The sequence below is a fragment of the Eschrichtius robustus genome, chromosome 8 (genome assembly GCF_028021215.1).
Source record: "Eschrichtius robustus isolate mEscRob2 chromosome 8, mEscRob2.pri, whole genome shotgun sequence".
Classification (NCBI taxonomy): Eukaryota; Metazoa; Chordata; class Mammalia; order Artiodactyla; family Eschrichtiidae; genus Eschrichtius; species Eschrichtius robustus.
The window spans coordinates 101,369,927-101,385,834 of record NC_090831.1 but is presented as its reverse complement, the minus strand read 5'-3'; the positions used below and the strand labels follow the sequence as shown (position 1 = coordinate 101,385,834).

Sequence of the window (15,908 nt, the reverse complement as noted above, 5' to 3'; positions counted from 1 at the left end):
GCAAAGACAGCAACTCTTCTTTAGTTCTAATTTTTGTAAAAAAAAGAGTTCTTTTTGCACTGACACAACCACTATTCTCTGCACCTCTAGTCTAAGTGCATTTAATCCAAGTCTGTTTACTGTGCTTAACATCTGGTGCTTAATTGTGCTGCTTTGAAATATGTTTGACGCATTAGGGCTCAGTTGTCTATAGTAGTCAGGAAACCTTTGGTGTTTCCTCCTTACCCTCTCCTTGGTGGCACTGAGCAATGCTAATCATTAATAGCTATCCTTCACTTATTACCCACCGTTGGCCAAGATAGTTTACAAACATTAACCTTAACCCTTAATTTATATGCAAAATGGAAGCATCATCCCTGATTTGGAGATAGGAAACTGAAGTTCAGAGGAGTTAAGTGGCTTTCCGAGCTTCCACAGTTAGCCAATGGCAGAGCTGGGATTCAAAACCAGTTCTAACTCCAAAGCTCATATTCAATCTGACATACACACTTCCTGCTATGGAAGCCTGAAGTGGTTGCCTACAACAAACCTACGGTATACTTATATTTGGTACTCACTTCTTTGAATTAACTGTTCCAAACAGCATAAACCTGAAGGCAGCTAGACTGCAAGGTCAGTGTCAGGAAAATAACTGAGTTCCATTGGCATTCAACTGACCACAGGAAGAAAACCAGTAAGTTAGTCAGTGGTCTACAGTCCCTGGAGATCTCCAGTAAGTTTCACAAAGCTGGGTATCCTGTGAAGGGCCCAAGGTTATAAAGCCTGGTAACTGGTTTAGAAATCATGTGTTTGCCTTTTAGCCAGTACTACCCTGAGAATTTTTCAGTCAAAGTTTATCTATCAGCTGCTATCTACATAGTAATGTGCTAGGAGCTATGGGACATTCCAAATAAGCGCTGATCCTACCCCTCTTATTTAAGGAGCTATAGAACTATCAGAATATATACATCCTACCTTGAATGTAATTTCTCAGCCTGAATTCCCTCTCTCACCCAGGAGATAAACCAAGTACAATAGCTTGAATGCCATTCAATCTGAAAACCTTTAGCTACGGGATCTCTTACTACTAATTTGTATTTTTTATTATCTTTCATGTAATACTTATTACTATTCTATGTACAATACCATGGTATAATAAATTCATAGTTTAACATAATTTTCATAAAATTTCAGTTGAAACATGCTTACATCAACATAATTGGCATTGATGTAATCAGTCAGTTTGCCATCCTTTTCAGCAAGTTGTGCAAGCTTAACCCTACTATGATCATCTGTAATTAAAAAAAAGAAAATATTTCACTATAGCATGAACTGCTTTTCAGCATAAAGTTCATTTATATTTACATAATAATTTATCAAATACAATTAAAATCAGTGCAAACATCATTGACTTTAGTCAGCTTTTGGAGGATACAGAGATGACAAAAACAAAGATAAATACAACAAAATCCTCTTTCAAGGCTTCCAATGTGCAAGGTGAGAATGGACATATACACAGAGAGGAATGTTCCGGTGTCAAGAGAGAGGTGCAGAGTCCTAGAGGGACACGAAGACAGAAACTGTATTGGTTTGGGATGAAAATAAACCTTTTCATAGAGGTTGAATCCTGAAGTTGGCATCTTAGATGGGTTTCTAAAGGCGGATACTGGGGCTGTGAACACCGCAGAGCCAGTGAAGGGGAGAGAAGAGTGACGGGGGTGTCGGAAAGCTCAGGAAGGATGGCAGCATGCATGTTCTGAACAGGAGGTTGATGGCAGAAGAAGAAGTAGAGAAGGAAGCAGAAGGGGTCTAGAAAGTTTCCGTGAATGGTTAGAGCAAACAGCTCTTTCAAGGGAAGACCTCAAAGAGGAACTATTGCAAAGGGAGGCAGGGCAACAACTGCCCCAGAACGGAGGACAAGGATCCTGTACTGTCAGTGAAGAGGGGATGAAAACCGTGGTAACTTATACATGGTGCACGGTCATAATTAAAAGTGTTGAAATGAGGCATTTGGGATTAAATTCAGTTCTACAGAGAAACTATATCTGGAGGAACTGCATAATAACGAAAGTGTCACTAGAAGGACACTTGGTGATTTCACTGGGCAGACTATTGTTTTTTCAAGGATGAAGAAATGAATACAGACCAAACTATGACAAGTTAAAGAGACGTTCTGGGATAATAATACTTTGGTGACATCAGCAGCTCGCAAAGATGCAGGAAATGTAGGCAGAAATAGACGTGTGGCCATGGAAAGATGGGTTTGGATGCCAGGCTACTTTTGCATTTTGGTTTTCGGATTTTCAGAAGGGTATTACTGGGTAAGTTTTCTGGGTTGCTTTTCTTCATCTCAAAGTAGGACTGTCATTACCTCTATCTTGCCAGGTTATTTCAGGGATGGAATGAAATGACGAATTCACAGTGCCAGGCACATAGTAGGTGTTCAACAAATGTTAACCTCTATCTGCTTCTTAATTAGCTGGTGGGTATTTTCTATTTAGCTTGTAGAGAGAATGGTCTAGCAACCACTTCACCCTGTCCAAGAAGCAACTGAGTTTTTATGTGCAGCAGGATAGCTGCTTCTGTTGAGAAAGACAAACATGAAGCAGAACTTTCTATCAAAATGGAAAGACTGGTGTAGACCTTGTGGGAAAAAAAGACAGCATCCATGCAAACTACTTAGAACTGTGATCGTAAAAATTCCCATTCCAGAAACTAGAATGGAACCAGAATTTAAATAACCAAGCTGGTAATACCATGTTCACATGAATCTAGGAAGGCCCACTGAATATATAAGAAAGGATATAAGTTGAAGTTTTGGGGAAGAATGAAGATGAATTTCAAGAAATGGAGGGGGCTATAAAGGAAAATAAAAGGGAACAGATGTAAATGAGAGGTGCTGCAATAAGACGGAAGAAACATGCTAATTTCATACCAAAAAAATAGGTAAACTTGTCCTAAAGAAAAGAGCCAGAAAGCTGCTCATGGAGGAGAAAAAGAGAGGTCAGCTAAGGTAGTAAAGGGAGAGAAGAAATAAAAAGAATGAATCCAATTAACCCTTTATCAGACCCCAGGGGAGAATGGCAAGAGAGGAGGGAAAAGGGTAGAAGGAAAAAATAGAGTCTAAAGAAAATCCCATTTCATTAGTAAATTCACATCAAGTAGGGGGATCTCAAGTGAAAATAGGACTGTGGAATATAAATAATGACAGAAAACCATAAGAACAGATTTACAGGCCATGGGGTCTGAAGAAAGGACTGGATTAAAATATGAGTTTAGGGCTTCCCTGGTGGCGCAGTGGTTGAGAATCTGCCTGCTAATGCAGGGGACACGGGTTCGAGCCCTGGTCTGGGAAGATTCCACATGCCGCAGAGCGACTAGGCCCGTGAGCCACAACTACTGAGCCTGCGCATCTGGAGCCTGTGCTCCGCAACAAGAGAGGCCGCGACAGTGAGAGGCCCGCGCACCGCGATGAAGAGTGGGCCCCGCTTGCCGCAGCTAGAGAAAGCCCTCGCACAGAAACGAAGACCCAACACAGCCAATAAATAAATAAATAAATAAAATAAATTAAAAAAAAAAAAAAAAAAAAAGAAACAGATGTCATTAATTGCAGAATGTATTTAAACTGGAGTGGTAATACACTCCGTATTATCTAACGCAAGTAATTGCAGAATGTATTTAAACTGGAGTGGTAATACACTCCGTATTATCTAACGCAAGTCTCATCCCCTGATGCAAAGGTCCTGAAACAGCTACACCGAGGTCTGCTGTCAGAGGACTTCAGGACATTGAACTAAAAGCACCGCAACGACAATGACAACAAGTCAGAGTTGAGTGAAGGATATACTTACAGGCAACAATATTTATGTATCGGTTCTTGTGCTTATTGTCAGGGTGATTGGAGCTGTCTGCTGTGATACCTAAATCAACAGTACAGCTCTGCACCTCCTGTAAAGAAATTGTACGCATAACGTTTTAACACACATCCTTTCTTCAAAGTGCCTTAAAATATACTACAGAAGACAAAACAAACAAAACAATCTATCCAAAAAATTTTTTTTTACATGTTACAACTATTTCTTGGCTAAAAGAAAATGCAGTGAAATAATGCCTTACCTGGTAAAACTCTTTCAGTGTCTAATGAGGGAATGAATGCCAAAAAAGTAAAGAAATCAAATTCCACAGCACACGACAAATGAGAAAAGAAAGTGTTCATATTAGGTTTACAATGGAAAACCATGATCATGCAATAAATACATTTGTCAAATACTAACAAAACAGAATGTTTCAAACAGTTGCATGCAAATCAAAACTTCTAACAGTTTGGAACCTTAACATTATGTAAAAGGAAAAAAATAACACTTTTAAAAGGGGACAGTGGTATAATAGTATGATGAATTTTAAAAATGCTGATGAGAAAAACCACATACTTGATGACACATTTTAACATACTAGTCAGATTTACTAATATTCAAATATAATTGTATTTGATCATGATAGAACTATTGAAAACTGAATTAGTAGTACATTTTTTTTGTTTGTTTATTTTGAGTAATTTTAAAGAGTAAACAGTTTCCTATTAGGTGGTCTGTAGAGCTGTCAAAACATTAGAAATCTCCTGAAATTTTTTTTTATCATATATACTATGTCTTTTGAAACAAAATTTAGATAGTACTACTTTCTACATATTTAATTAGTAGACCTCTTTTTAATTAAAATAAAACTTCAATGGGTAGAGAAAAATTACTTCTGCCATTTCTCTTTTAAAATGAATTAAAATCCTTCCCAGGGATGTCTTCTATCTAAATATATTAGTTTGGAATTTACAATTATTTAGTACATATTAAGATAATAACATGAAAGCTTTATAATTTTTGAGAACGTATATAACTTAAATATAAATCTGATTCATCAGCAAAATGGCTCAGCCTTTCACTAAACAAGCTTTTAAGGCCTCTTCTGGAGCAAGTCATTCTGACTCTAGATTTAAAAACAATTTAATATATGAACCACTGAAAAGGTGTAGCATTATTAGTTATTCAGCTAACTATTAAGTTAATGAAAAGTTTTCTTCAATCAGACTGTGAGTTAAAAAGCAATGGAATTAAGAAAATACTTTTTGAGTAACAATGTGAGGTTATTTTATTAATTTAATCATTATGAACTGCTTAATAATATTCAAAATGATTTTATAGCTGTGAAAACTGTGAATCTGCCTTTGTATATATGCTTATCAGCAACTTTTACAATAAACTGTCTATTTTTCCTTATGGCTTTTAACATCTGGAAGATTAGACACACCCTTAGCATTTTCTCCCTTTTGCAACTATGATTTTGTTTGATGGATGCCTGACAGTTTCTACAAGTCAATACTGCACCACCCAGTAACCTCTATTATGGTAGGAAAAAATAATTTGATGTTTTAAAAATATAATTCTTCATATTATTTCACTTTACTTAGTAGTCACTTCACACTGCTTTCTTATTCAATGTAGCTATGACTTAGACTTCTTTTAAGATTAAATTAGCTGATTCCTACTGTTTTTAATTTAGTGAAAACGTATATTTCATTTCTCTTTCCTTTGGTTTCTTAAAGCTTTCTGATCTCTGGCATTTTGCTTCCGTAAATACGTTCTTGTTGATCTGATTCGTGGGGAGCAGTTTCTGCGTATATTAGGGACGGTGGTATATCCTCTGATCAGGATCAGACCTCAAAGGGCTTCAAAGAGGGAGGTCAACTGAGCACTTGGGGCTGAGGTGAGGAGGCAAAAGCAATGTGATGCTTCCTGAAGGGGAGAGGCTGGGGAAGGGGTGGGGATCCCTCGATTTCTAGAATGGAAAGGACATGAGTGTTAGGTTTGAATCCCAACCCTGCTATTTATTAGTTGCTAATTAACTTCTGTGGAAGTTGATTTCATCAGCAATATGAATAGAAATAAAAACAAATGACTTCCAGAGTTGGGTGAAGGTTGAATGTAGAAGCATCTAGTACAATGATCGGCATATTAGGGAGTGCTCAATAAGAGTAACTTTGTGTTTTGTGGTTAGTATTGTTAACTGTTGGTTTCTGGCACCCTATTTTGAAAAAGCTCCTTAACTGACAGTTCAGTGGGCCATGATAAATTTGCAGTAAATTTCTCTGCCCCTACCATCTAAGAGTGTTTTACAGAATAATACTAGAAAAATTTTCACTGATTGTGAAGTTCAAATGTTTTTTAGAAATGCATATTTTCTTCAGAAGATGGGGTTTTACCTTGTATAATATTTATTATGTCTTGTATAATAAGTGCTTCTGCATTTACACTGTTGTAATCCTTACAATTAAGAGCTTGTATGTACTTTGGCTGAAAATTATGAAATTTACTAGTTTACTATAATTTATATAATTTAGGAAATTAAAAGGAATCAGTGTTACTAATTCAGATTAAAAAAAGAATACTAGCGCTCTGATTTTATGGGAGAGAATTAACAATGTTTTTGTTTTTTCACTATTACAACTTGAATTTTAAAATGGAAAACCAATTTTCTAAATTGTATGATAACCATAACACATATCCTAAACACATAATTGATTATGGAACTAATAATCTTGCTAGAAGTGAAAATGGTTTCAATGTCAAGAAATAGCCTATTGCTGAATTTTAAAAATTTACTATTTTCCATATTATTTAAAATAGACATATTAAAATCATACCTCAAATTCTTCAGTAAACCCACTACTTGCATGTAAGTCTGCAACATGCTTTGGAAAGTGCTTTACTGGAATTGCTCCAACATCATCTAAGTGAATAAAAAAAAATCAGGTTGGAAAGGATAATTCAACAGAAATAAATGTGCCTCTCATTTATAGAGATTTATAAAGAGCCTTCTTCTAAAACAACTTCAAAGTTCACCTATTCCTATAATCCTGACTGAATCTATGTTCAAAGAAACATTCAGCAACAATTACCAATTTTCTCTGTATTTACTTTCAATCATAACCTGCATTTTAGAATTCTGATTTGATCAGGAACCTCTTTTCCTTTCATACTCTAAAGAGAAACTTAATTTTCAATGTTAAGTTATAAATAATACCACAGCCTCACTTCTTATCAATGGAATGCATCTCTTTATGGATAACTTTCTTTAACATGAGTGGGAGTTGCCTGCAAATTCTGGGAAAAAAATGCAGAAATAATATATTTTCAATTTTACCCTGGACTAAACATAATATATAGTGCAATTTCAGTTTTATAAAATTGTACAGTTTAATGCCTCTCCGTTAAATAGTCAGATGTTTACATTTGAAAACATTTTTTTCCTTCTTTCTATAAACAATAGAAAACATTTATATGCAGACTATTCATTAAGGATAATGTCAAAAACCTTTGGGACTTTTAATCTGTAAAATTTCAAGAATTCTAACTTGAAAATATGCTATGTAGACAAAGTCATTGGATCTGTTAACTAATTGTGAAGGGGCCAAATTATTTTACCTGGTTCTGTTTTTTTCTTTTTTTTTCCTGGAAAGACTTTCTTAGATTAAACATATTACTAGTTCACAGTGTGCAATTTCACAATTTCCTTCCTCTGACAAGGAAACATCAAACACATTTCACTAGAACCAGTTATTTACATCAACAGATGTTCAGCATCTAGGCCATTTAATATTTTTAAGCTTCAGTTACCAAGAATTTGTTGATTTAAAAAAAATTAGAATCCATCTGTTCTCTTTTAGATGAGTATACCTGAATACTAAAATTGAATTAGCGAGTTAACCTTAAGAAACACTAGACAAAGGTGTAATTCCACCTTCACACCTACAGAAGGATCTTGCCTAGAAGTAGCTTTTATAATTAGACAAGAAAACAGAAATAATTTGTCACATTTAAATCGTTAGTTCTCCTAGTAAAGCTTCGTCAAAACCACGGATATTATCCTGCACAGCTAACCTCTTTCCACAAGCAAACTGACTACTTCTCATTTGCCATCATGTCTTTTGGTAATTCTTTCACGAATTGGTCTGCAAGTAAAAGGAGGAGATGCCCTTGATCACCATTCTTCTAAAAAGTAGAACAGGGAATTCTGGATTTCCTGGACAACCTGATTTTGGATTATTTTATTTATTGTTAATAATAAACTGTGTTGGACTTTGGATAATGGTATAGTTAATTTGCATACCCACACTGACAGGATATGTAGAAGAGGTATGTCTGAAAGTGAAGGGAACTAAACACAACAGATAACCAAGATCAATTGGTCTCAAAATTCGAAATATGTTAATGAGAAATTGTGCTGTACTAAAAGAAATAGAAAGAATTTTAATATAAACTAGAAAAACAAAACAGTGGTGGTTAAAGACACAGAACTGATAGAGTTGATAAAAGAGGTAAAAGAGCAAAACACTTCTCATTCCTATGCCTGTTGCAAATTACAAGGAAAATGCTTCCCTTCTTTTTGTTTTTTAAATCGTGAGACTTCAGAAGATAACTTCATGTAGAATTTGGGCCTCAAGCAATAACATATGGCATCTCAGACAATTTAAAAAGAGGCTTCTGTACAAAGATGTAGAGTGGAATGTTTCCATTTGCTTTCCCTGGTTTGGTGACTCTCCATGTCCTTGTCTCGTCCTCTGTCCTCCAGTTCTGCTTCCTTAATTCGCACATTTCTAGAAAACTTTTTTTTTTTATTGTTACCACTTTTCATTCTGAAATGTTATAAAATGTTAATTCAGTAAGTGTCTGTGACCTTAGTGACAGTGTGAACTCTAGGGTCAGTAAGGGTCTTAAAATGACCCTGGTTAATTCTTGAATATTGTTAACTAGGTAAGTTCTGCTAAAACAGTTGATGTTTTCCCAGGGATACAACTGACATTTTTACTTAAAGTATTTCCGGCAACCACACATTCTTTGTGCTCATGTTTTTCTTGTACCCTCACCACTTTAAAATTTCTTTTTTTTCCCGTAATGTAGTTAAGAAACCTTTTCACACATACACTCAGATAATCAGAAGGGAACTAAGCTTTATCCTTATTTCTGTGGTTTTTGTCCTGTCCATCCTTACTGCAATGATTTAGTCTGACTTTTGTTGTTTAGGTTTCCATTGAAGGAATGCAAATGACTGAAAGTCAGCATTATTCCTTACTGATATTTTATTGCTATAAATATTTATGTTCTTTAACATATAACATCTGAACAACTATAAATTATTTTGCCACATCACCTGTATGGTTAAGACTGTTCAAAACATTTTTTTAATTAATTACTTAAAAAAAATTAATTAATTTATTTATTGGCTGCGTTGGGTCTTCGTTGCTGTGCACGGGCTTTCTCTAGTTGCGGCGAGTGGGGGCTACTCTTCATTGCGGTGCGCGGGCTTCTCATTGCAGTGGCTTCTCTTGTTGCAGAGCACGGGCTCTAGGCGTGCGGGCTCAGTAGTTGTGGCTCACAGGCTCTAGAGCACAGGCTCAGCAGTTGTGGTGCACAGGCTTAGTTGCTCCGAGGCATGTGGGATCTTCCTGGACCAGGGCTCGAACCCGTGTCCCCTGCATTGGCAGGTGGATTCTTAACCATTGCGCCACCAGGGAAGTCCCAAGAGTGTTCAGAATTAACAAGAACAAGTTATAAACCTGAATGCCTGATACATAATATTTTGGGCAACACAAACATTTACTAATCTACATTACAGCCATTTGCAAAGTACTCCAATAAGGAAAAACCTTCCAACATCATGCTTTTCATTTAACATCTACCAGCTACTCAGGGTCACACTTTAAGCTATTACCTGAAATTGGAAAGATAGGTGTTGGAGGTGTGGATATTACTCGAGGGGATGTACTGTCCTCTAAGTAAAAGTGTGCAGTCTGGAAACATTTCCTGAAAAGAAGAGAAAGCAATTTATACTACTAGCTGGCATGGTCAGCAAGACAACTTCCGAGATGCTTAAAGATTATGACAGAAATCTCCAGAGTTAAAACATAAGTGGAAATCATCTACTTATCACCTACTTTTACAAAACACAGTTATTAGAGAATTTTATAGCCTCCAAATTTATCTCAGCTTTACCTGTACCAGATGAAGAAGAGTGAGCAGATATCAGACATGGTATAAGCAGAGATGACACTTGAACTTGGCAGTTGGTGCCAAGGAGTAGGACACCTCCATGCCCTAGTTACTCTTCCACTGTTGCCGTATACCAGGATGTCCTGCCATCTTGGACAGGACCAGAGTGGACAAGAAAGCCTGTCCAAAGCTATTTTCACTCAATATTTAAGGGACCATGCCGTTCTGAGGATATTCAGCTGCTAGCAAAAGGCAGCAAGCTGTGGCCATGTAGAAATGAAATTCTACTGTGGTAACATTTTGATGAAAAAAGAAGGCAGCTTTATATTATAAGTATGATAATGCAGTAATAACAAAACGAAGTGAGGAAATAGTGAGCATATAACCAAAAACGGGTGATTTTCTCGCCAACAGATGCTAGCCTTGATGAGAGTTTTGAGAATGAATATATTTGGAATCAATGACAACCATGACCTAAAATGTCACCTGAATCTATTTTCATTCAGATAATAAGAGTAACATCTCTCACTACAAACAATTGAGAAGAGCAAAGAACCAACTGCTGCTGTAAACTAATGCAAACTATCCTTAATTTAAAATTTTTTAAAATTAATACTGCTAATGACACTCTTTGATGTGGGTCATTTAATTTATTTGAAGCATTACTCATGAGTGGTTAAGTTTAAATGGAAAGATCTGTTTGAGTGAAAATGCCATCTCATTTTCCATTTAAAAGATCCAAGCAACAGGATATTTATCCTAATGAGCTTTAACATAACATTTGTTCTTACATGACACACTTCAATTTGTGATATTTTTTTCAATAATCATTTTCCTGCATAGAATTCTTCAGTGGCTTCCCACTGGAATTAGAATGATATTCCATTATTTCAGCAAGGGCTGTAAGACCCTCTGCCACCTGGTCCCCTCGCACCCCAGCAGTTTCACCTCCTATAACTCCTTCCTGCACCCACTAGGCTCTAGCCCACCGGTCCTTTCTTTCTCCTTCTAAGAAACCCTACCAGGATCATCTCAGGGCCCTGGTTCTGGATGTCCCCTCTGGCCACTTGCCTCTTTCCCATCATTTATGCATTGGCTAAAATGCCACATCCTCTGACAGTCCTTCTCTGACCACCTGAGCTAAAAGTACCAGCCCTGCCAGCCAAGTCACTATTCTTCCCCCTTTTGTTTGCTTTATGGCACTTATCACTATCTGAAATACTTTATTTATATATTTGTTTATTCATGTTTCATAATTTTAGTTGGTCCTCCCTCACCAGAATGTAAGCCCCCAAAGGGCAAGGTACTTTGTCTTAAGGCATTGTTAGTCCTCAGTGCTAAGAATAATGTCTGGCATGCTGTAGGTGCCCTGAAATATTTGCTCAGTGAATTCACTGCTATAATTATGAATAGTACAAAATTATATAATGTCACAAGCCAAAAAAAAAAAAAAAATTCAAAGGTGACGATATGCATAGCAAAAAACTAGCCCTCTGCTGTGATGGTATAACCTTTAATAATCAAGCTTGTGAGACCATAGATAACTGACAGAACACAGGAATGTCTTCAACAGAGAAGAGGTGATGTAGGAGGAAGAAGAGTGGAGGTAGAATCAACTGCAATGTGGGGTCAAAGGGACCCTGAGCGAGGTTCATATCCTGGAAAGTGGAAAGAGCATGGCAGACTAATGAGAAATGGGAAAGATGAGGTCACAGGTCTCATGATAAAGAAACTGTCCTACTGAAAGTCCACATTTGAGCAGAATTGACACCAGACTGGAGCAGGAACTACAGGGAAAGCGTGGCTTACCTGTGTAACCACAGATGCAGTATTTTCTGACACACTGATACGAAAACACTGGATTTGATACACCTGCTTTTAAGATCACTGAATTAAAACCTCCTTGATTCCTCTAAAATATGGTTACACAAGCCGGTTGAAAGGGTTTCTATTTATTTTTCAATGAATCTTAAAGTTGTAAAACACCTTAAGGGACCTAGTGCAATATCACAGCTGACACAAGAGTCCCTTCCCTAGCATCTCTGACATATTAAAAAGACCCAGTTTGAATACCTTCAGTGACAAGGAGCTTACTTCTTTATGAACCATCTTTAGTTACTAGACATTTCTTGTACTAACTCAAAACTCATTCCCTTGTAAGTATCTCCAAATGGTACCCAAAGAGGAGACCCTCCTGTTCCAATGTTATGCCTCCTACTGTTGATATTTTTTTTGTATTGAGCCCCAAATCTATCTCCCTGTTACTTTGACGTATTGGCTCTCGGTCTGTGCCTTACAGATTTTTAGATTATAGTACCCCAAATCTTTTAATACCTAAACCCTACCTATCTGTGGTCCAAACCTTTTTTGACTTTTCCCCTTGAAGTTTATATCCAATAACACAAACATGTTGTAGATCATTGAACATGTCTTTTCCTGCTCTAACTCAGTATTTCTCCTCCCTGCTTTAAACATGGTTCTCCTTCTGACCAAAATGCCTCAGTCACTAATGTGCCATGCAAACACTTCCTTTTTAAAGACAACTCAGTGGTTTCTTCTTTGTGAAACAGCCTCTCATTTCCTAAGCAGACTCTTGCACTCCAGTTTCTGTTTCTACTGTACCCAACGCAAATCTCCATTCACACTCACCTTAAGACTGCTTTGAAAAGCATGCTTAATTAATCCAAGGATGACCTTCACTTCCTGGACATTATTCTCCATTATTTTATTTTAAATATTTTAATTAATTGCTGGTTATAGTATTTTGCAGTATATTTGTTGTGTGCTTTTATCCTCATTATGTTTTTTTTTTAAAGATGGGGCCATATCTTTTGATTTATGTAGACTCAATTTTTAATACAATGCCAGGAGTACAATAGGTATTAAGTGCTGAATGATTAGATGGATTTCCAGTAGTAAGTAAATTCCACCAACCATAAAGTATTCGGCTGCATCCTAGACTCTCTTGCCTACCTGAGCCTCAAATGAGATTAACCTAAAATTTCAAAACATTTGGGAGGGAGAGGTGGAATACATAGCTAGAGAAAAATGAATGGATAGACGGACGGATGGATGGATAGAGGATGTGTCTGAGAGAATGGGAAGAAGGTAGCATCTCTTAGAATAGGAAAAGGTAAATTAAAACATATTAGTATAGTGGTTTAACATGTTGCTAATATTCATCGTAGTATCTGGGTATATACCAGCTCTATACTTTTGAGCTATGTAATCAAACATTCGTTGGTTTTAGAAAATAAGTGGTCTTGTAATGTTACTTGCATTAATAAGTAACAAAAGAATCTTATAAATCATACCAATAATCTTAAAAGTGGGAAAAATTAAAATTAAAATAGTACAGGATAAATTCTGGATGAAGATCATCCGTACATGGCTTAGGTACACTGTATAGTACAGTCTTACCTAGGAAGTGACATTCCACTTAAAAGGCAGCATGGTACTGGGAGGCCTCCGTTCTGGGTTGGTAGCTACTAGTGACCCACAAATTTAAATTTAAGATCAAGAGAGAATTCATATTGCTTCTCTTCCCACTCTCCCCAGCCAGAACAAGTGTTGTCTATGGAGAGTTCTGTTCTATATAGCTTTTGATGGAGTGCTGTTTTGTTGAATATAGCCTTGGTATTTTTCAGATTCTAACTATTAAAAAAGCTCTCCAAAATTTACCCTTTGTTGTCTTTAAAAAGAACTTTTTGAAAATATTCCTTATGGAAGTAATTTCGCATTTTAAAAGTTACGATTTGGCTCACATAAATTATACCTTAAAACATCTGGAAAATAATTTCAAGGCATATTATTTAATGTATGACAAGACTCAATATCTATGGTCCATCTGTTCTGTATCAGCAGTGAATGTCTTCACGTCCATGTGCTAAGTGTTGATAACTATGTCTCCTGCTAATTATCACTCAGCCATGAGGAAAAAAAGTGATGACTGTTTTAAACTTATAGACATAGGTCCTATCAATCAATGTTAATCTGATTATTTAGTTTACACCTTTTCATCACAGTATTTAGAATTAAAAGCTAGAAATGTGTAATTATGATTCCATTTTTTTTGGATCCTTATACAAATATGAAACAACATTCATCATGCTGTATTCATCACAGAGACCCTAAAGAAAGTCTGACTGCAATCTTAAAGATGATCTTTCTCCCCAAATGGTAAAAAGAGGAAAGTTTCATTCCTAGATGGGAAGTGACTTGCCCAAGGCCATATAGCAAATGTCAGGAAGAACTGGGAAAGGGATCCAGATTTATCACCTCTGATTTGTTCTGTCTTCCTGCTACGACATGCTTCTTCTCAAGGTTTACACAAAACATGAGAGACCGAGTTAGATAAATTAGACAAAAGAGAGGATTTATTATACCACTTTGCGACTATTTTTTCTCCTAAAGAATTAGGTCAGAAAAGTGTTTTAATATATAAACTGGAAAAACGTATAAGGACCATACACCTATTAGGACTCTTGTTGGTACGCCATTCGATTTTTAAACCTTTCTACAGGCTGTAGTTTCCACAAAGGTCGAAAATGTTTCCATGTTGGATAGTGAAATCATACTGCTCACAAATGCAGCTACACTGGAATTTGAATAATTCACACAAACCTTGAAGAATGCACTAACATTGTCATTTTGTAATTCAGCAAATAATACCCCTGGTGTATTCGTGTTACTGATCTAAAAAGTTGTATTTGGAAGTGAATCAACTTCAAATGGTTGTGAGTTGGACAGATATGTGAAATTTGTAAATGGGTAAGTAAGAGTAACAAATCTTATCAGGACATTTGATAGTTAGATATAAAATATATACATAAAACCCTAAGAGTGCTCATATTTTAAACTAACACTCTGTACTCAAGTTACGTAAGACCCTGCCTGGAATGCCCTTCTCCTTTAGCTCCTCTTTCTGAATCCTATTCAGCTCAAGCCTGACATTTTACATTTACCCTGCCCATTCTGGCTTATCAAGATCCCTTTTTCTCTGACCTCTCTTAGCATCAGAGATTTCAGCTGCCATGCATACACTTTTGTGTAATTTTTTATAAATTTTGCATGGAAAATTCTTTCTCCTCAATAAGCATAAATTTCTTGACAGTGGTGATTCTCATTCATTCATTCATTCCTTCTTTTATACTTTCCCATAGTAGTTCGCAGAGTACTAGGCACATGGGAAACAGTCAATAAACATACTAAATATTTTTGAATAAACTGAGAGAATATATTTTGGAATAAAACAAAGAGTGGTGATATGAACTTACAGACAGAGGTTGCTAAAAAAAAAAGAAATTGATTATAAATCTTCTGGACAAAATTCTCTTTTAAAACAAAAGTATAAAGTACTAAGCTATAGCCTTTCTTAGTTTACAGATATGATTCCTTATATCATCATAAAGTCCTTGTTTTCCAACAGACACAGTTATAACAGTTATACTGATTTACATTGTGTCCCTAGTAAATTTATTACTTTGCAGTGTGTTCTGCTTGCTGTAGGATGGGAAGCTTACAGTGGGTACAATTTTCCTTGCCCTTTAAAGGTTTCAACAGATTATTGATAAGAATGAAGCTGTATCTCATCCTCAAGGCAAATTATAATGAATTTAAAAATCCCATCCATCTTAATATAGTCATTTACTTTATTTTCAAATTATATTTAGACTTTAATGCTTAATTTTTATTTTTGTGTATGGGTTACCATTTTTTGTATTAGTATGCAATTGATATGTATCTTGTACAAAATCTGCTGCTATAAAAGTATATTTCACTATATCAAAAACTATGTTTTCTAAAATAATAACTTTTAAAGTTATAACAGCTGGAGCATTTAACTGAGAAGCTTAGATTTATATTAAATGCTATGATAATGTTTGAATG

The 15,908-nt window shown here is 35.9% G+C and overlaps 1 protein-coding gene across 3 annotated transcripts in view; it reads right to left on the bottom strand.

Annotated features, from left to right (window-relative positions):
- Positions 1 to 15,908, bottom strand: part of PTPRZ1 (protein tyrosine phosphatase receptor type Z1) — a 167,933-nt gene that overhangs the window by 21,444 nt on the left and 130,581 nt on the right. For all 3 annotated transcript variants that reach the window (XM_068549373.1, XM_068549374.1, XM_068549372.1), the window contains exons 14-18: positions 9,742 to 9,833; positions 6,674 to 6,759; positions 4,096 to 4,116; positions 3,831 to 3,927; positions 1,189 to 1,271 (exon numbers count right to left, since the gene is read on the bottom strand). In XM_068549373.1, coding sequence (XP_068405474.1) covers positions 1,189 to 1,271; positions 3,831 to 3,927; positions 4,096 to 4,116; positions 6,674 to 6,759; positions 9,742 to 9,833 — 379 coding nt within the window. The remainder of the gene's footprint in view (positions 1 to 1,188; positions 1,272 to 3,830; positions 3,928 to 4,095; positions 4,117 to 6,673; positions 6,760 to 9,741; positions 9,834 to 15,908) is intronic.